Here is a 16,857-nt window from a genome sequence, read left to right as displayed (position 1 = left end):
TGGAGTAGGTCCCCCAAGGAGCTCATCACTACTTCCCAGGAAACCGTGATGTTTTACATTTTACTATAAAGGGAACATAAACATTATCTACAAATTTCATTTACTTGACACCATTTGTATGACACATCCATAGCTTTCCAAAGCAGAAAAGGATTTTTTTTTTTTCAGCAAGCATCACGTGAAGGAAAACATTATCACTGAACTAGTCTCATGTTATAGCTGGTAAAAGGACATCTATCACACACACACAGATGACATTAAGAAACACAGACTACACGTAATTATCCTGTGGAATAAAGGTTAACAGACACATCTAATTAGCAACAGCTGTATTTGCTATTATGATCAGTTTCCTATTACAGCTGAAGCCAAAATATTATTCTCAATACTAGTGAAATGGAAGCCTTGAACACCAGCTCTTAAAAATTGCCATGAATTAAGCACTGAAACAGAGCACAGGAGACCAGAGGGGAGTTGCAGTTCAGAATGCATTAAACAAACTCCTGACATGTTTGGTTTAGGCCATTCCTTGAAATACAACAGTGGACTAAATGACATCTTGATATTTGTTGTCTACAGGTCTAACAGCCAGGTAAGTAAATTCACTCTTTAACTGTTCTGATATATTAAATCTAGATCAGTTCTGTGTGTGCTAATTCCAAAACGCATCTTGCACAACTCCATTACATAAAGGTTTAGAAAACATCAGCTGGGCAGGTTTCTTTTGAGAGATTATATTCTGAGGAGTTCATCTAAAACTATGCACCTGCACCATATTATTAAGTGTTTTTTCTAGTGGTCTGGTGTCTTAACCTTCAATTATGGAAATAAGTACTTATCTACAAAGTATTCTAATCACAACATGATGCAAAGCCATGTTAAGAAGGCTAAAAAGTCTTTACTGAATTTATTGATACAGAAACACTTATTAATAATGTTTAAATTGTGTAACACTTTCGCATGCCTCAGGCCAATTTAACTCTAGTTTCTACACATAGATTTTTCAACTTACACATTAATGATTAAAGCAGCTTGAAGTTCATTTCTTTTTGCAAATTTACTGCAGTATCGAAACCTAAAAGGAGCCACATACCATTAAAGTGAAGACTACTTCGAACACAAAAGGAAACCAAGCAGGTAAAATTCCTAGACAGCTTACAGACTACACAAAAACAGTTATGCTACAATTACTCTATTAGAAATGCATACAAAACTACAGTGCAAGTCCTTGTGCACAGGGAAAATGTATTTACAGTTCCCCTTCATTTACAGGCTATAAGCAATACTATTTCACAGTTATATTACACATAAAATTTCTACTCTGTGTTTGGATCTGTGGGTTTTTGGACAAGGTGACAATCTGACAACCTAGAACATAAATTTCCTGTATATATATTTATTTATTCAACCTTATCCAGGAAAAATAGCAGTATTTTATGCATCTTATAGAAAGCTACAAAAATCTAGCAAATGTAATACAAAAGGCAAATCTGGTGAAAAATCTGATAAAATACCTTTTACAACTGGGGGTGGGATGGGGCTAAAATCAAACAGGGATAAATGAAAGATAATTCTCCCTCAACTGGTCAGCTTTAACAGAATCTCAACAAGGCTAACTAATACGAACTTGAAGTTTAATGTCATTTTTAAAGCAACTTCTTTAAAAGAAGTTTTGTAATTAACAAACTGAAGGATGACCTGATAGCCAAAAGTAGGAGGCACCCTGTACTATGTAGGGGTGTGGAAATTGTGCCACAATACAGAAAGGCACATACCTGGTATGACAGCTATTAAGCAGAAATGCCTAACAAATACAGAGGTGACAGCCTTCAGGGAAGCACAGGGAAATATTACACGTAGATTCTATTAAGCCTCTATTTAACACCATATCCGGGATTTTCATTTGTAGAAAGAAATTCATTGTAGTTGCCAGAATTACAAGATGGGTACTTGCATGTTTACAGGAAACCATCAGCTCAGTGGCCATAGAACTGCCCCATTTAAAATAAACAAATAAAAATCTGAGGGAGCAAGATAGCTTAGGGTACCATTTAGGCCAGAAGTGGAGACTTAGGAAACCAAAGGCAAAGCACAGCCTACGACTGTGTTATGTGCCAGCGGCCACATGACACCGTATTATCAGATGATATTCTCAAAGATATAAAAAAGCCTATTAAGCAAGGAAGAATTCTCCACCTTGGGCTTAGAGATGTACAAGAGTTATCTGTTTATTTTCAAAGCCGCACAGAACTTTGAAACACCATTTATCATTAGGCAAGTTGTGCAACTCAGTACCATTAACCGAAAACCCAACGTACTTTTGGCAAGACAGTCTTCATTCATTCCTCCTCAGAAAATGAGGAGACAGCATTAAAAAAAAAAAAAAAAAAATTATATCAAAGCGATACCAACTTAAGTGCTGCTGATGGGGCAATGCCTTAACATAGCTTCATTACCTACGGAGAGGGGTTCCCCCCCACCAGCTTTAAGAGTATTTCACATCAATACAAGCTCAAGGGTTTCTTTCCAGCCTTTACCAGTTTAGGTAGGTTTTTCAAACAGGCTGAACCAAGTAAACTTCCCCTTCTAAACACGATATCTACTTCTATCACCATTACAGGAAGACTTGGGAATAAAAATTAGAGTTCACATCCACAGAACTGCAGAGCGTAAAGTCCTTCTATATAAGCCTGTTAAAACATCTACTTAATTGTTACAGGAATAAAATAACTTAACAAGTTGATCAACTTCATTCTACCTACCGTATGTGGACCGTGTGTACACAGGTTGTATTCTAGCCACCTTGCTACAGCAGGGGCACACACACAGGAACACCTAAGAACTGCATCAATTTGGTTTTCTAGACTGTTTTCAGGTTCTACATACCGTCCACAAAACTACATTTGGCTGATTTACCAGGACACAAGCCACTCTGCTCAAGCTAGCACGCTGCACTTCACTCTGTTCAGCCCAGCAGATGTAAGTTATCTCATATAACAGCAAAATCCGCAGATTCTGCTTTCACAGTCAGTTTTCACAAACTCACTGCTTCGCATCTCTCTACCCTCTTCCCCATTCAGAATTACTCTGTAAACATTTCCAGAGACAACAGTCACAACCCTGACTACCTTAGCATCCTGTCAAAGCTAATCAGCTTTGCAATTCTTTACTTGCCTCCATTGCTTTAAAAAAAAACCAAAAACCAAAAAACAACTTTGCATCTCTTAGACTAATTCACTAGAACAGGTGTTTCCCATTAAGAAAATCAGTATTCTCTAAAACATTTTTACCTTTTACTGAAAAGTTATATATAGTTTATATGCAAAACTGAGACCAACCACAGGGGAGCTGATGCTTTCCTTCTCATTCAAAACCTGGATGCCACAAGGGTAATGCCAAAAATTCTTTCCTTTCTGTAAAAGTTGTGCTTTTTCAGGTTACTGGAAGAAACAAGATTTGCCAGGTCAGTTTTTACTAATAATCTTCATCCTCCATTAAACACACACCACAGTAAATAGATGGCAGGTTTAGTGGGAGAAAGCACAGACAGCAAAGGTCTTTGGGGAACTGCTTGAGAATATTTAAACACTGCAATTCGGTAGAGCAGCCATGAGATTTTTAGAATATCTCTGTGCAGTTAGTTTCAGAGAATTAAATCCTCCTTTCCATAAGCAGCTGAGCATTTCACCAACTTGCTTCCTAAGGAATCCCTGCTGTAGGATAAAACTATAGCACACAACTGAGAAGAAAGAAGAAACTCAAAAAAGCTATAATGTTTAAGTGTACAGCAGCCATGTTCCCCAGCTAGCCTACTGCTTTGGGTGGTCATATTAGCAGGCAAGCAAGTGGTATACATTTGTCAAGCCCTAAGTAATACTTTATTTTCTGCCTACTTCCCACTTTCTAGAAGAAGGAAATTACTTTTCCCTGTAATAAAGCAGGTAATATTTCAAGGGATCAGGCAAAGGCAGACTCAAGACCTTTTCCCTCAAAAAGTTTACAGGGGGATCTGGCTTTAGTTCAGAGGGTTTAGTTTCTTCCTCTTCTCGTCTCTCATCCTCGATATCCTCACTGTTGTTGTTATCATCTGATGGGTTGGAGATACGACTAGCGAAGACCTCTTTGTCCAAGAAAACAATAGTTTCCATGCGACGGCGACGCACTCGTCTTCGTTTAAATCTTGGAGGGTTCTTCAGCCCATTTCCATTTTTGCCCATTGTTTCTTGATGTATAATTTTTTTAATGGTTCCTCGGATGGCTATGCGAGCCAGATCCTGGAGGCTGCGAACAGCCACTGGGGCTAAAACAAAATGAAAACCATGAACAGATATGAAGAAACTCCCCTCAAGAGTGCTCACAGGAAAAGTTGTATTTGTGCAAATTAAATCAGGCCACTTGAATTCCCTGCTGTGATTACAAAAACAGCCCTATTCAACTCCTGTCAACTCAGATAAACTGTATTGTAACTTCCCAAACAAAATTTAATTATGCATTTCTCTCATTAACTGAAGAAAAAGAATGGGATGAAAGAAGAGTTTCATATTTTGATGTCAAGTCCTCACAATTATTTTAAGATACACATGTCTTAAAGATTATAAGAATGCAGACTTAGTGACCGAAACTCTGACTGTTTAATAACTTAGAAAAAGATATTTTCCGACCATAGAGAACTAGACCTGAAGTCTATTTAACTCTTCCATAAAATGATTTTTCTATTCTGAAGTTACTTCAGCTTTGCCAAGTTCTTCACTTATAAAACACGAGTACTATTTACGCTCTTCAAAAACTGCTTCAGTCTTAGTGGGTGAAGACTGGCTGGAAACCATTTGGTAAAACTAATTATAGAAGCATACAATAAGTTATTGTATTAAAATACTTCCCACATTAATGGTCTGGAAGACTGTTCTGTCTTCTGCACTTATTTGCTGCCAGCCCGTAAGTGCACAACATAACTCATGTAGTATAAAGAAAAAAATGTATTAATGCACACACATCCATGTACTAAAATGAATTAAAACTGAAACAAAAAACCTCCCTGTCTTCTACTGACAAGTAAGCATTCCTGTGACCTGAATGAAGGAACCAGAAAAAAATTACATGTAATATATATGCAGGTCTCACTACAAAGCCACCATACGAAGTATGCTGGAATATGCACTTCATGGGCTTTATAGCACTGTATGGACGGCTTGCTGAGCTGCTTTTTGTCATGCAAAGACACCTTTCCAGAATAAGAACAAAGCCTGACTAATCTCTTTATGGAAGTATCTCTGTCTTCACATGTTCTTAAGAGGCCTCCCTACACTGAAGTCTTAATCTAAAGATTGAGGCCACTGCATACAACCTGCATTTCAAACAGCTAACCAAAAATTGCACAACTTCTATCCCTCAAGGGTTACAGGTTCGGGATAATTCTGAATTGCTGGGCAGTGAGAGCCTTTGAGTAGATACAATGTTTGTTCACAGGTACTGCTTGTGTATTTTCCATCACCATGGCACAGTGCCCGAGAACCACGACAGTATGTAATTCAGGATTGAAATAGATGTCTGCATGTGCAAAAACAATGATGAAACATCCCGCAAAGTTTAGGTACAATTTCACAAGAAATCATTTGTATTTAGAATCTGTTTTCTGCAATTCTGATTCTTGCACCAGGCCTCTGCAGATATCCTCAAGGGTGGACTGGGAGCCAGTACAAGACTTAGACAACTGTTCAAAGAAGGAAGCAGTCGGAATAATTTTCCATGAAAGGATTCATAGGGATGTTACATCTAAGGAAGTAAGGTGCAGTTTATAGCCAAATAGCAGAAGAAACCGCCCCCCATACTCAAGAATGTCTGTACTCACGCAAGTGAACAAGCCTTGATTTTCCTGAATCTGCGTGGTTAGGCTGAATCAAAGGAGCAAAAGAAACAGCAAGAATCTTCTTGGTCTCCCAGGCAGAAGGACCAATACGAGTTATCTTAGTCAACTAAATCAAAACAAGGAGATTATTGTCCATTGTGTGAACTACAAGATTTCTGAACAAAAAATGAACAAATTACTTTTCTGCCTGGACAAGTGGTTAAAGTACTAGAAGCAACAACAGTACAAGTTAGGTAATATGGAGAAACACTGCAGCTTTTTTGAGAAAATTGAGAACTCTTTACAGGATTAGTCCCAGGTAACTTCATCTGTTGCAACACAGTATGGGCACTGACAGTTTGGGTCACCCTGCTTTCCCAGATCTTCCTCAATTCTGAACCAGAACAGCTATGTCTCACCACTGAGAAAACATGCCAGTCACTGATGAACGTTCACTCTTGAAGGAAGCCTGAAGGTCACTGGATTTCTGTTCCAGCTCAGATCTTACACTAACTCACTGCGCAACATCTCACTGGGAAGAAACTCTGCCCACCTCAACCACCCTGACAGAGGTAAAAGGTCACATACCTACACCTCAGTCATTCAAGTCCATTAAAACAACACACCTTTACACCAAAAAAATAATCTGAATTACAATCCTAAACTCGCATACAGGGCAGTTACCCACTTTTTACTAAAAAGAATCCATTGACACTTTTAAATAGGGACAACTTGCATGCTCTTTCATAAGCCATTTAGGGGGTAATTTTGTATTTTGCCATTAAGTACAACACTAGATGATGTAACTTGAACAAAGCCTTGCTGACATTTTTCTGCAGCATGAAAATAAATTTGCAATTAAAAACAACAGATCTGAATATGTGGAAGACTGGTAGAACTATGAATTTCTTAAATATTATTAAATGAGCAGAGTTGCATTTCCACTCACGGTGAAAACTGGTGCACTTGGTGCTTTCTTCAATCTGCTACAAGAAGGGCACACTAAAGGAAGAGCTATTGACTAAACTGAGATTAGAATTAAGAATAACTGAAAGAGAAACATGGGTAGAAAGGCACTCAACCTTCTCTTCTAGAGGCATGACAAGAATTCCCCCAACTTTCAACAGGTTCTTCATGTAGTCTTCATGTTCCTTCTGTACTCCAGCACCACAGTAAACACGGTCATACTGAGTACAGTCTGGAGAAATCTCTAAACAATTGCCGGTAACAAAAGATGGCTCACAAAATTCAAATCTGAAAATGAAGAAGATGGTATCATACAAGAATATTACAATTTATCAAATGAATTATTTTCATGATTCTGAAAAAAAATGAAACAATGAAAAATACTTGGAAAAAAACCCCAGTTTCATGGGATTTCTCCTCTGAAGCCCATATATTCTAGACATTACTGGAACAGACCACAGCTAGAAGTCTTAAAACCACAGAACAACGAGGTGAGAATTCATAGGTGAAAATCTCCAAAGGATAAGGATGCATAATTTCATACTTTAGTTGCATATAACTCTTCAGAAGGAGCTATTTTTAGTCACCTGATGCTGACTCAGTTATGATATGCAAATATAAATATCAGACGAGCAACTCCAAATGTTAAGGTCTTTTAAGGACTGCACCAGGGGTTTTTTGGCATTTTCAAAAGCTTTTAAATAGTTTTCAGATGTTGTGGGGAACTATCACCTGATGCTTCAGAAATATGCTTTGCTGAAGCCAATGGAAGTTTTGCCATTAGCTTCAAAAGAACTGTGATTTCACCCTTCATAAAAAGAATTTTTGCCTATAGCATTTCTGATTCAGTTTAGAAGAAAAATGAATGATTCTGTGATGCTTCTGGTTCTCTTACATGCTCCAAAACTACATAAGCTTTAAGCCCTACATTTAAGGGCTGATTTTGATAGAAGTTGTACAGTACAACGTATCCATTCTTCTACTGGAATCTTGAGAGGCAGCTCAATATAGCACCTATTTATTCCTAAACACTTCCTGAAACCTTCTGGTTTTGCAAAGTGTGCTAGACATTCACAGCAGCCAGCCAATAGTTCCTGCACACGGTGTTCTAACAGCATAACCCAGCGGACATTTCTCTCAGCAATGCCAATTTTCCAGACATGTTGATTTCTGAATTCAGCTCACTTTTGCTCCATAGCTATATTTGTCTGGAGAGACAAATTTCCTTAAAACACCAATTCAAACAATAGCAATGTGACTCTGAAAAAAACCCAGTCATCTATGTGCAAGCACTGTCCATGCCGAAAACTTTCGGTCTGCTGCCAACATTAAGAAAATACAGCCCTGCCATCAGCAGCTTTCCAGCACAGCAGTAATAGCACAAGGCTGAGTAGTTTAAATTCCAGCACAGAATGACTTTAATTTTCTTCCTCCCATGAGAGGAGGACTATCAGATATCCAGAAGTGCTTTACTTCCCTGTTTGAACAAACTGTGAGACGGATCCAAAAATATGACAGCTACAACTTTTATTGCTGAGGTTACTATTGGCAGTGGTTATCTTGCTGGAAAGTTATTACTTGTGACAGCAGCAAAATGGAGGTTCTAAGGAAGAACATAAATCAAATCCCAAGCAGTTTTAGTACCAACTTAATCATCATAAAACTACCTTCATATTTTAAAACACCATTTTTCTTCTTCTCAAATAAAACATATTAGGCCACCACAGAAATCAGTTCATATTCTTCTGATAACCATGTACGCTTTCAGATCACAAACATAACTATTATTGTTATTTGCAAGTTTCAAGTTGTTACCTGCAAGTGCATTTTAAAGTAAGTAATCTTCTTCAGCTTCCTTTAAGCTCTGCAACAGCAGCACTGCTATTAAAAACACTGCAAAAATTTCTGAAACTCCCCCACAATACGTATCAGCTTCAAAGGTCATACACTGCAGCTCAGCAAGCCTAAGGAGCCAAAATCCTCAGATTACCCTGAATCCAGAGCTGCCACACGGGAGCAAGAACTGCCATGACTAAAGCCAAATGCACAAAATGAATCCAAACGGGCATTCCACATTCTTACTTGTCAAAGCTGTCACTTGTTTTAATGAAGAAGTCCAATTTCTGCTTCGCATATTCGATCACATCGGAATGCAACTCTACACCATGGTTAACACCAAAAGGACCTGCAAGTATAGAACAGTACATAATGGTAACACGCAACAACACAAAATCCAACAGGATCGAATACAGTTTTGGTTACTTCCTATAACAGATTGCTCCTTGAGAGTCAGACAGTCAGCACTTGTGTAGGGTCAGCTATCTTACTACTACAATGGGGATTGCAACCCTATACCTGCAATTTCTGGCAGCAAATGAGGCTGTTTGGCACAATTGATTTTGAATCATTTGCTCTTAACTATGCAGGAAATTCCTCTGTAGGAGGGAAACACTGATACTACTGCTGTAAAACTGACCACCTGAAAAAAACTCCAATGCAGAACAATAGCCTGCATTTTTTAATAAATCTCTCAAAAAAATCTTCATGTTATTTTCATAGCCCCTTGCTGATACGCTGAAAGTCTCCTCAAAGGAATTGGGAACAGTCACCACACATTGTACCTCAATTAACAGCAAAAATAAATTGGAAAATACAGAAGTTGTTCAGCACCCATGCTTTTTATTCCGAACTGACTTGGTAACTTTTCAAAAAATTCAAAGGAATTCAAAAGCCCTGGGGTTACATATTTGCATCCTAGGTAATCTCAACAAACCTAGCTGAAAACCACAAATGGGAGATGGAGCAAGGTTCTATCCTGACAACAAACGTTTCAGCAGTTAAAATTCTTGACACCCCCACAAAAGGAAAATATGTACCCTATAGTAATTTGCTATCTATCCCAGCAGCACAATTGCTGACTGAAATACTTAAGGGTGAATTGCAATTATATAATTGCACTTTGATGCTTTGCTTTGTGTCTACTGTAGATGTGGTCACAAAGTCAGTTGTGATGCATCAACTGCTTTCCAGAGACTACTCCCACCTGTATGTCGGTAAGAGTCAAAACTGGATTTCAAACATGTTTCGGTCTAGACAGGAGAGTGTAAAAACAAACAAGCCACAAAGCAGCTATAGTCACAGGTCTCTGTGGACATGCTCAATCCTATTTTAAACATGGTGCTCCTGCTCCCGAGCTGGGTTCTTGCTCAAGGGGCAACAAACCCAAGTTCCCATCCATTTCTGCAGGAATCCACTACAGCCACCTGGGCAATTACGTCCTTGCCTGTTCTGAACTGCCACAGAAATCTGGATCCCATCCAGTTCCAGAGAGAAGGTTGCAAGAATCCTGATAAATTGGCCAGCTGAATTAATGCATTCTTTTCTTTCCTGGCTACCTTTTAGTTTCATTACTTGAGGTATGCTTCATTCCCAATTTCAAAATTTTTTCTTTTTTAATCTAATGTAAACAGTTAACATGATTGAAAAGGTATTTACCCAAGATGAGTCCAACCATGGAACTCAGATAACCAGTGCCACTGCCAAGATTCAAAAATGACAGCCCCGGTTGCAGATCCAAAGCTTCCATCACCTCAGAGTAAATACATGGTGCCGAGAGATGAATATTTCCATGCTTCCATGCCAAGTCCTTGTAGGCATTGTCTTTGAACTCTTCCAGATAGTAATCTGCTCGATCAATGGCTCTGAACGCCTGTTCTACCAGTTCTGTCCGGATATATTGTGCCTCCTTCAGGTTATCAATTAATTCATCATTATCTTCTCCTGCACTCACTGCACCTCCCATCTTCAGCAGCTTTCTATAAGCACTAAAACTGAAAGAGTAATAAAGGAAGGTGAGGTATAGAGCACGCACTTGAACACTAAGTTATGCTGCTGTATATGAAGTACTTTGAGGGAGACCTTTAGGTACCTTAAGGACCACAAGCACCAGAAAAGCATTACCACCTACCAGCACTCCCATCCCCCATTCAAACAATGAAAACCAAAATGCAGCAGATCTGGCATCCAGTACCTGACACTAGTGGGGAAAACCACAATAGACAATTTAAACGTGCAATGCCTGTCTTCAAACACTACGAACATTTTACTAACATGTCAGCTTTTCCACTGAACCCTTTATATAAAAGGATTATTCTAGCTCCTATGCTTATAGGTCATTTTTCATTTCAAATCCAACAAACAGTGCAAGTTTGGCTTGCCTGTCAGAATTCTTGCCACACGTGGACTTTCTATCTCTAATAGCAACTAGGGGAAATTAAGACACAGGCAGCAAGAACCAGAAAAAATCTCAAATTACATTCTCTTTGAACATGCATCAGGATGCTGATTTCGCAGAAGTTAAAGAAACCTCTGACCTAGTGTAAAAGCTTGCTTACTTTAGCAAATGCACTTTCACACAGCTCATCTTTAGAGCTTGAGCCACCATCATTAGTAAAGCACTTAATACAGACAGCAACTGCAGGGAGAATTTCCACTGAAGCCTGTAGAATTTCTTAGGTCCTCTTAAGTCCTAGATGAGCTAACCCCCAATTTGGAAACTCTTCAGTGACACAGATATATGAATTACAAACACTTCTGACTTCAGTGACATGATCATCTCCAGCAACCTATTCAGGCTTGGGGGGGCGGGAGGAGAAAAGTAAGCACCTTCCTTGACTATGCATTACACCAAGCATGGCTATACGCTTCCTGTAGTAAAATATCTATAGGTTTTAAAGGAAAAGGTGTAGGAGGAGAAGAACATAGAAGAACTTATCACTCAAAATTAACCTAGCTTTTCATCTCTTCCCATATCTTAAAAAAAAAAAATCCTTTTCAGAAAACACAACATTATTTATTTTTTTTAAATGCATTTATTTACAATGCCTTTCTCTGCTCACAATAACAACCACAGAAGCAGCAGCTTTAGAGTTCATTCCTGGGATCAGAAGATCTGCCTACAGCTAAATTGTTGGGGTTTATTTGTTTCATTCAGCAAGAGCAAATTATACACTTTCATTTTCAGAGGAAAAAAAGAAAAGCTACAGGAGTCTAAGGAAATTTCACAGTTATTCAAATAACATACCATCCTGATTACCTGCAGAGACACACAAAATAGGATATACTTAGGCAGGGAACTCAAGCCAGTTTTTAATACATTCATGTCTCAAACACATCAATCCAGTTCCAGACCATTAATAAAACTTAAAAAAATGCCACCCCTCTCCTTTCTATAGTTACTCCTTCATTTTCTCTAAAAAAATTGATTGTGTTTTATTACTTCACAGTGGAAACACATCAAGTTGAAGGCTTAGCTGGGTTTACCAGGCAATTTGATTCTTTTTTTTTTTTCCCCTCCTCTTACATACACAACAACTCTTTGCATCTGCACAAGTAGGGTTGCTTATATCTTTAGTCAGTATGCTTTATATAACATGCTGCATTAAAATACTCTCTTCCCTGAGGTTGTTGATTCCCTTGACTTTCTTTTGTATACGTTGTTCTTAGGCTTGTTTCTTTCTTCCACTTAAGCTCTTTTTGCTATTAAAAATCTACATTTTTAGATTTAAAGTATGAATAAAAAGTTGTGCCTTTAACAGTGTTCCACTTTGGATCATGAACAAATTCTTTCTGATGTACACAAGCCCCACTGGGACAACTGGTCCAACCTGGGTTTAGCACAGCTATATGATGAACAACTATTCTTCCACGTCCTACAATATTGAAGACATTTTTCTAATGAGATCAAGGAATATCCAAGTTGTAACAGGTGTGAGTTACTTCTGAAATGATCACTTTTACTGGACGCTAGCTTGCTTCCAATAAAATGCATGTTTTATATGCAGAACATAGAACTCTGACATTTAAATTCCTCTTCAGGTAATTCCACGTCTTTGTTTAACCTTGTTTCCCTTGTCCTATTGGAAATGGGGACCACGACTATGAGTAGGGCTTATTTTTAACAAACTTTTAAAAACCAGATCCTCTCCCTCCACAATTAGCCCAGTTGCACTTTTCACGCTTCTAGGTAAAGCACAGATTTCCACAAATCTGAGCAGGGACAAAGTTCACATGCAAAAACTACGATCCTTAGCTGATCACAACACAGGTATCAAACGAAGCAGCCTTTTAGTGTTGAAATATCCCTTCAATTGCATGTTGTCATCTTCCCCTTTAAGAAAAACAAAACAGAAAAACAAACAAACAAGTCTGACATGAGAAGCTGGATTCAGACGCCTGAAACAAAACACTGAAATAAAAGCAATTTCTTCCAAGGCAAACACCAGCAGATGCACAGAGGAAGACTCAAAACAATACACAAGGCACAAAAATGCAATTCTTCACCCCAACACATTTCCAGGATAATCCCTGCTCTGACATAATACGCTCCAGAAGGAATAACAAAGGTGAGGCTATTTACCGATAAGAAAAAAACAACCAACAGTTACAGCTGGCACAGCTTTCAATCCGATCCCTTCTAACCCTCTCAAACAACAAATTAAAAAGCCCCACGCCATATAGCTCAATCACCACCTGCGTTATCAGGCTGCCGCCGAGCAAAGTGACGGTGATGAGAGACTGGGAGGTCTAGGAAAGCCAGATGTTGGTATATCCCCCCTCCCCGCCCCCGGCTTTAATTACACCTGGGTGCCTCCGGTCTCCACACAGCATCTCTGCCTCCAGCCATGCCCAGAGCCCCAGCGCGGCCGTGCGGGAGCCCAGGCCGCCCTGACGGGGAAGCGGTGTTGGGGCGAAGGAGAGGCCACGGGAAGGGCCATGCTCCCACCGCGGGGCACCTCCAGGAGAAGCGGGAGCCCCACCGCCCGAGGAAAGCCGCAGGGCCGGGCTGAGGCGGAGGAGGAGGGGGGGGCTGCGGCCTGAGGAGGCGGCGCGGCTCCGGCCGGGGCTGAGGTGAAGGGGGCTGCAGCTGCCCGGTGAGGTCAGGTGGAGTCGGGACCGGCCGCACCTCAACGGACAGGGTCTCCTCGCCCGTCGAGCCGTACCTGAGCGGCGGGTGGGCGAAAGCCAGCCCGGTGCGGCCCGCTCCCCTTCCCGGGCCCGGCGGCGCGGCCCGTCCCGCCGCGCTCGGTCAGCTGTAAACACTGCCCAGCTGAGCGCCGGCCGCCACACTGCGCAGGCGCGGCGCGCACCACCGCCGCAAGAAAAGCGGGGGGGGGGGGGTCGAGGGGGAGCATACCACTGCTGCCCGGAGGAGGGCGCTGTGTGGGCTGTACCATGCGTGACAGGGGAGAGGTGGGAAGACTGTACCACTACGGGGCGGGGGGCAGCGCTGGTTCCCTGAGGGGAAGTTGCCACAGACCGGGCCTTCATACAAACCACAGCGCACATCACACTGGGCCTGCGGGTCGGAGCTAAATACAGACCAGCCCTAAGTACAAACTAGGTCTAAATACAGCCTAGGACAACAGGCGCAGGGCTTAAAGATGGACCAGAGCTGCAGGCTGGGGCTAAATGTAGACGGAGTCGACAGACCGGGCTTAAATACGGCCTAGGCCAGCAGCACAGGGATATGGGCCAGGCGTAAATGCGGAGCAGGTCTGAACACAGACTGGGCCAACGGCTTGCACCCACAGATCCAGCCTCAATACGGAGCGGGACAAAATACAGACTAGGACTCCCTTCCCCATCGCACAGCTCCTGGGAAGATCTCCCCATGGCGGCCTGGCTGCTTTCCCCCAGCCCCGTCCCCCTTACCCTGCCCTCATCGCTGGCTGCCAGCGCGGGGCTGCGTCGCCACAGCTGCTCCTTCAGGTCAGCACCCAGTTCTCCCAGTCCTTATCCCCTGCAGGACACCTCTGCCGCAATCCCCGCTGTGACAGCCGATTGCCCCGGCTCCGGGTGGGATTGGGGCTTCCCGGGGTGCGGGAGCGGATGCATGGAGGAGCCCGGCGTTGGGAGCTGGGGAGATGCCAGTCTCCAGCTGGCACATGCGGTCCTCACGCTGTAGCTGAACCTCCTGTGTGAAGCCTAGCCAACACCAGATGTTCTGATGTCGTTAGTCAGGCTTGGGAAAAAATCATGGGAACTCAGGAAGAAAAACCATTACTCTGGGAGCTAATTGATACTCTTCATTTTGAGCCTATGAACACCCAACTTGAGTCACATGCTTGGATAATTTTATTTTTTTGGCTGCAACCGTAAATGCCAGATATAAATTTACTGAGAAGAAAATAAGTGAGATGCATATTCACCCGACTCCAGGGGCTGGGGCTTGAGGGAAACATGGAGTATTGTGAGACTGCCACAATATCTGACTTGCTATTCGTGCGGTGGAGGGATCCCTGTCCCCTGAGATGACCTGGCTGAGCATTAGGCACCTAATTTAGATTTTATCCACCCACGCAGGCTCCTTCAGTGGCTTTAACTGACATGGCAGGGCCTGACAAGACATGGGGAAAAGCTGACTCCTGTCACCCATCTCAGACTGAGAGAAATTATCCTCTAAAACTGCGTGTCCGTCTTCATCTGTAAGTGACGCACACAGCGTTGGCTGAGGCTGCACGATCTGTGTGACTGCTAAGGCTGCAGATCAAACAAAATTGTCTAGACTGGCCTTAGATCTAGGAATTGATACTACGTATGGCTACAAAATGAGAAGGAATAATCACATCTAGACAAGAGGCATCTTGCTTTAAGTTGTTTGGATTTGAATTGTGAAAAAAGAAACAGCTATCCTTCCAGACACAACAAGCCCGCAGTGGAAAAAAATAAGAATTACCCTGGTAAATAGGCTCAAATAGGAGAAAGTGAATCAGCATCCAAGATGTATTTATGCTTTAAGGTGATTATCTCAGCTCCCTTCGTTAACATGATAACAGCAGACTCTGCAAACAGGCACGGGGTAATACTGTAGATGTCTGCACTTTCATTGCACGGAAGACAGCTGCCTGGGAGAATGGGATTATTTGTGGAGAGTGAGTGCTGAAACTCCTCCTTGCTGATTCAACCAAAACAGGATGCGGTTATTGTGCTCGCCTCATCTTGTTTAATACGGAAAGCACTCAAGCATAATGGCAACGCAGTTCAAATCTGCAAACGCAGAACAGACAAACTCCTTACACGTGTGGTTCCAGGCCTTCCATTCAGCGTCTGCTCCTTTTGCCACTAGAGCCGCTTGAAAAACAGGAGTTGGTTTATTTTTTGCACAAAAATTGTTAAAATAAAAGCTGGGTAAAAAAAAATTCTCATTATTGCTAGAGCAGCTGTGCTGTAGGCAGAGAGCTCGCAGCAGCAGGGGTAGAGAGGAGCACTGCTTGTGCTTCCCTGCAAACTGTTACTAAGGCAGAGAGGTAGATTCGGCGGCAGCAGCAGATCTTGCAGCAAGTCCTCGAGAAGACCAGAAAGAGCTTGAGGAGTGTTTTAGGGATTCCCAAATACCCTGAGCCCTCCTAGGTGTATTCATGATTCCTTCCAGCCTTTCACTGCCAGGATCGGTGAATCTTGGCAGCCCCTCTGTTTCCAGAGAATTACAGGGATTAAACAGGAGAAGCATGCAGGGAAGACACTTTGCCCACAGCCAGTCCCCACCTCATTCCCTGCACCCCAAACATGTCCAGGGGCACAGCCATTGGGAGGGAATAGCCAAAGGGAGACGGTCACCCCCAAGGGACAGGTTATTTTCTGCACCTCTAACTCATACATGTCTCTGCAGCACATGACCCAAATCATGTGCTAACAGAAAACTCATGCCAAGCTGTGCCCGGGCAGGCTTGCTTTCGCTGCTGCATGGGCTCACCCCCAGCTTCCCACTGGTTCTTCTCCCCTGGGTGCTTTTTCCCCTCTGGCTTCTTTGAAAATGTAGTTATTGCTGAAAACATCTCCACGTAGGTCATAGCACCAGGCTCCAGTTCTGGAGGAAACTGCAAGTTGTCTGATAATATTGGAAAAATACCCACATTTAGAAAAACAGAAGGGTTGGGTATTTCGTGATTTCATGGGTCTGCGATCGCTGATTCTTTGTGCTACTTCTTTCCCTGCTCTTTAAAAAGACCTTCCTTTCATCCTTACAGCTCACCTGGGGCTTTGTT

At 41.8% G+C, this 16,857-nt stretch overlaps 1 protein-coding gene across 4 annotated transcripts; it reads right to left on the bottom strand.

Annotated features, from left to right (window-relative positions):
• Window positions 1–878: 878 nt before the first annotated feature.
• Window positions 879–13,947, bottom strand: PCMTD2 (protein-L-isoaspartate (D-aspartate) O-methyltransferase domain containing 2). 4 transcript variants are annotated; one of them, XM_069803111.1, is made up of 7 exons: window positions 13,813–13,945; window positions 12,881–12,980; window positions 10,307–10,641; window positions 8,894–8,996; window positions 6,928–7,099; window positions 5,849–5,972; window positions 879–4,300 (listed from the first exon to the last, which is right to left on the bottom strand). In XM_069803111.1, the coding sequence occupies exons 3-7, from the start codon at window positions 10,611–10,613 to the stop codon at window positions 3,918–3,920; spliced, it is 1,089 nt and encodes a 362-aa protein (XP_069659212.1). In that variant the 5' UTR covers window positions 10,614–10,641; window positions 12,881–12,980; window positions 13,813–13,945; the 3' UTR covers window positions 879–3,917. The 4 variants fall into 4 exon arrangements, with proteins under 4 accessions (XP_069659212.1, XP_069659203.1, XP_069659194.1 ...); XM_069803102.1 differs by having other exon boundaries at window positions 12,894–12,980; XM_069803093.1 differs by lacking the exon at window positions 12,881–12,980 and having other exon boundaries at window positions 13,813–13,947.
• Between the last annotated feature and the right edge of the window lie 2,910 nt (window positions 13,948–16,857).

The sequence above is a fragment of the Haliaeetus albicilla genome, chromosome 2, assembly GCF_947461875.1.
Source record: "Haliaeetus albicilla chromosome 2, bHalAlb1.1, whole genome shotgun sequence".
NCBI lineage: Eukaryota > Metazoa > Chordata > Aves > Accipitriformes > Accipitridae > Haliaeetus > Haliaeetus albicilla.
The sequence above is the reverse complement of the archived record's forward strand: the minus strand, read 5'-3'. Positions and strand labels throughout refer to the sequence as shown.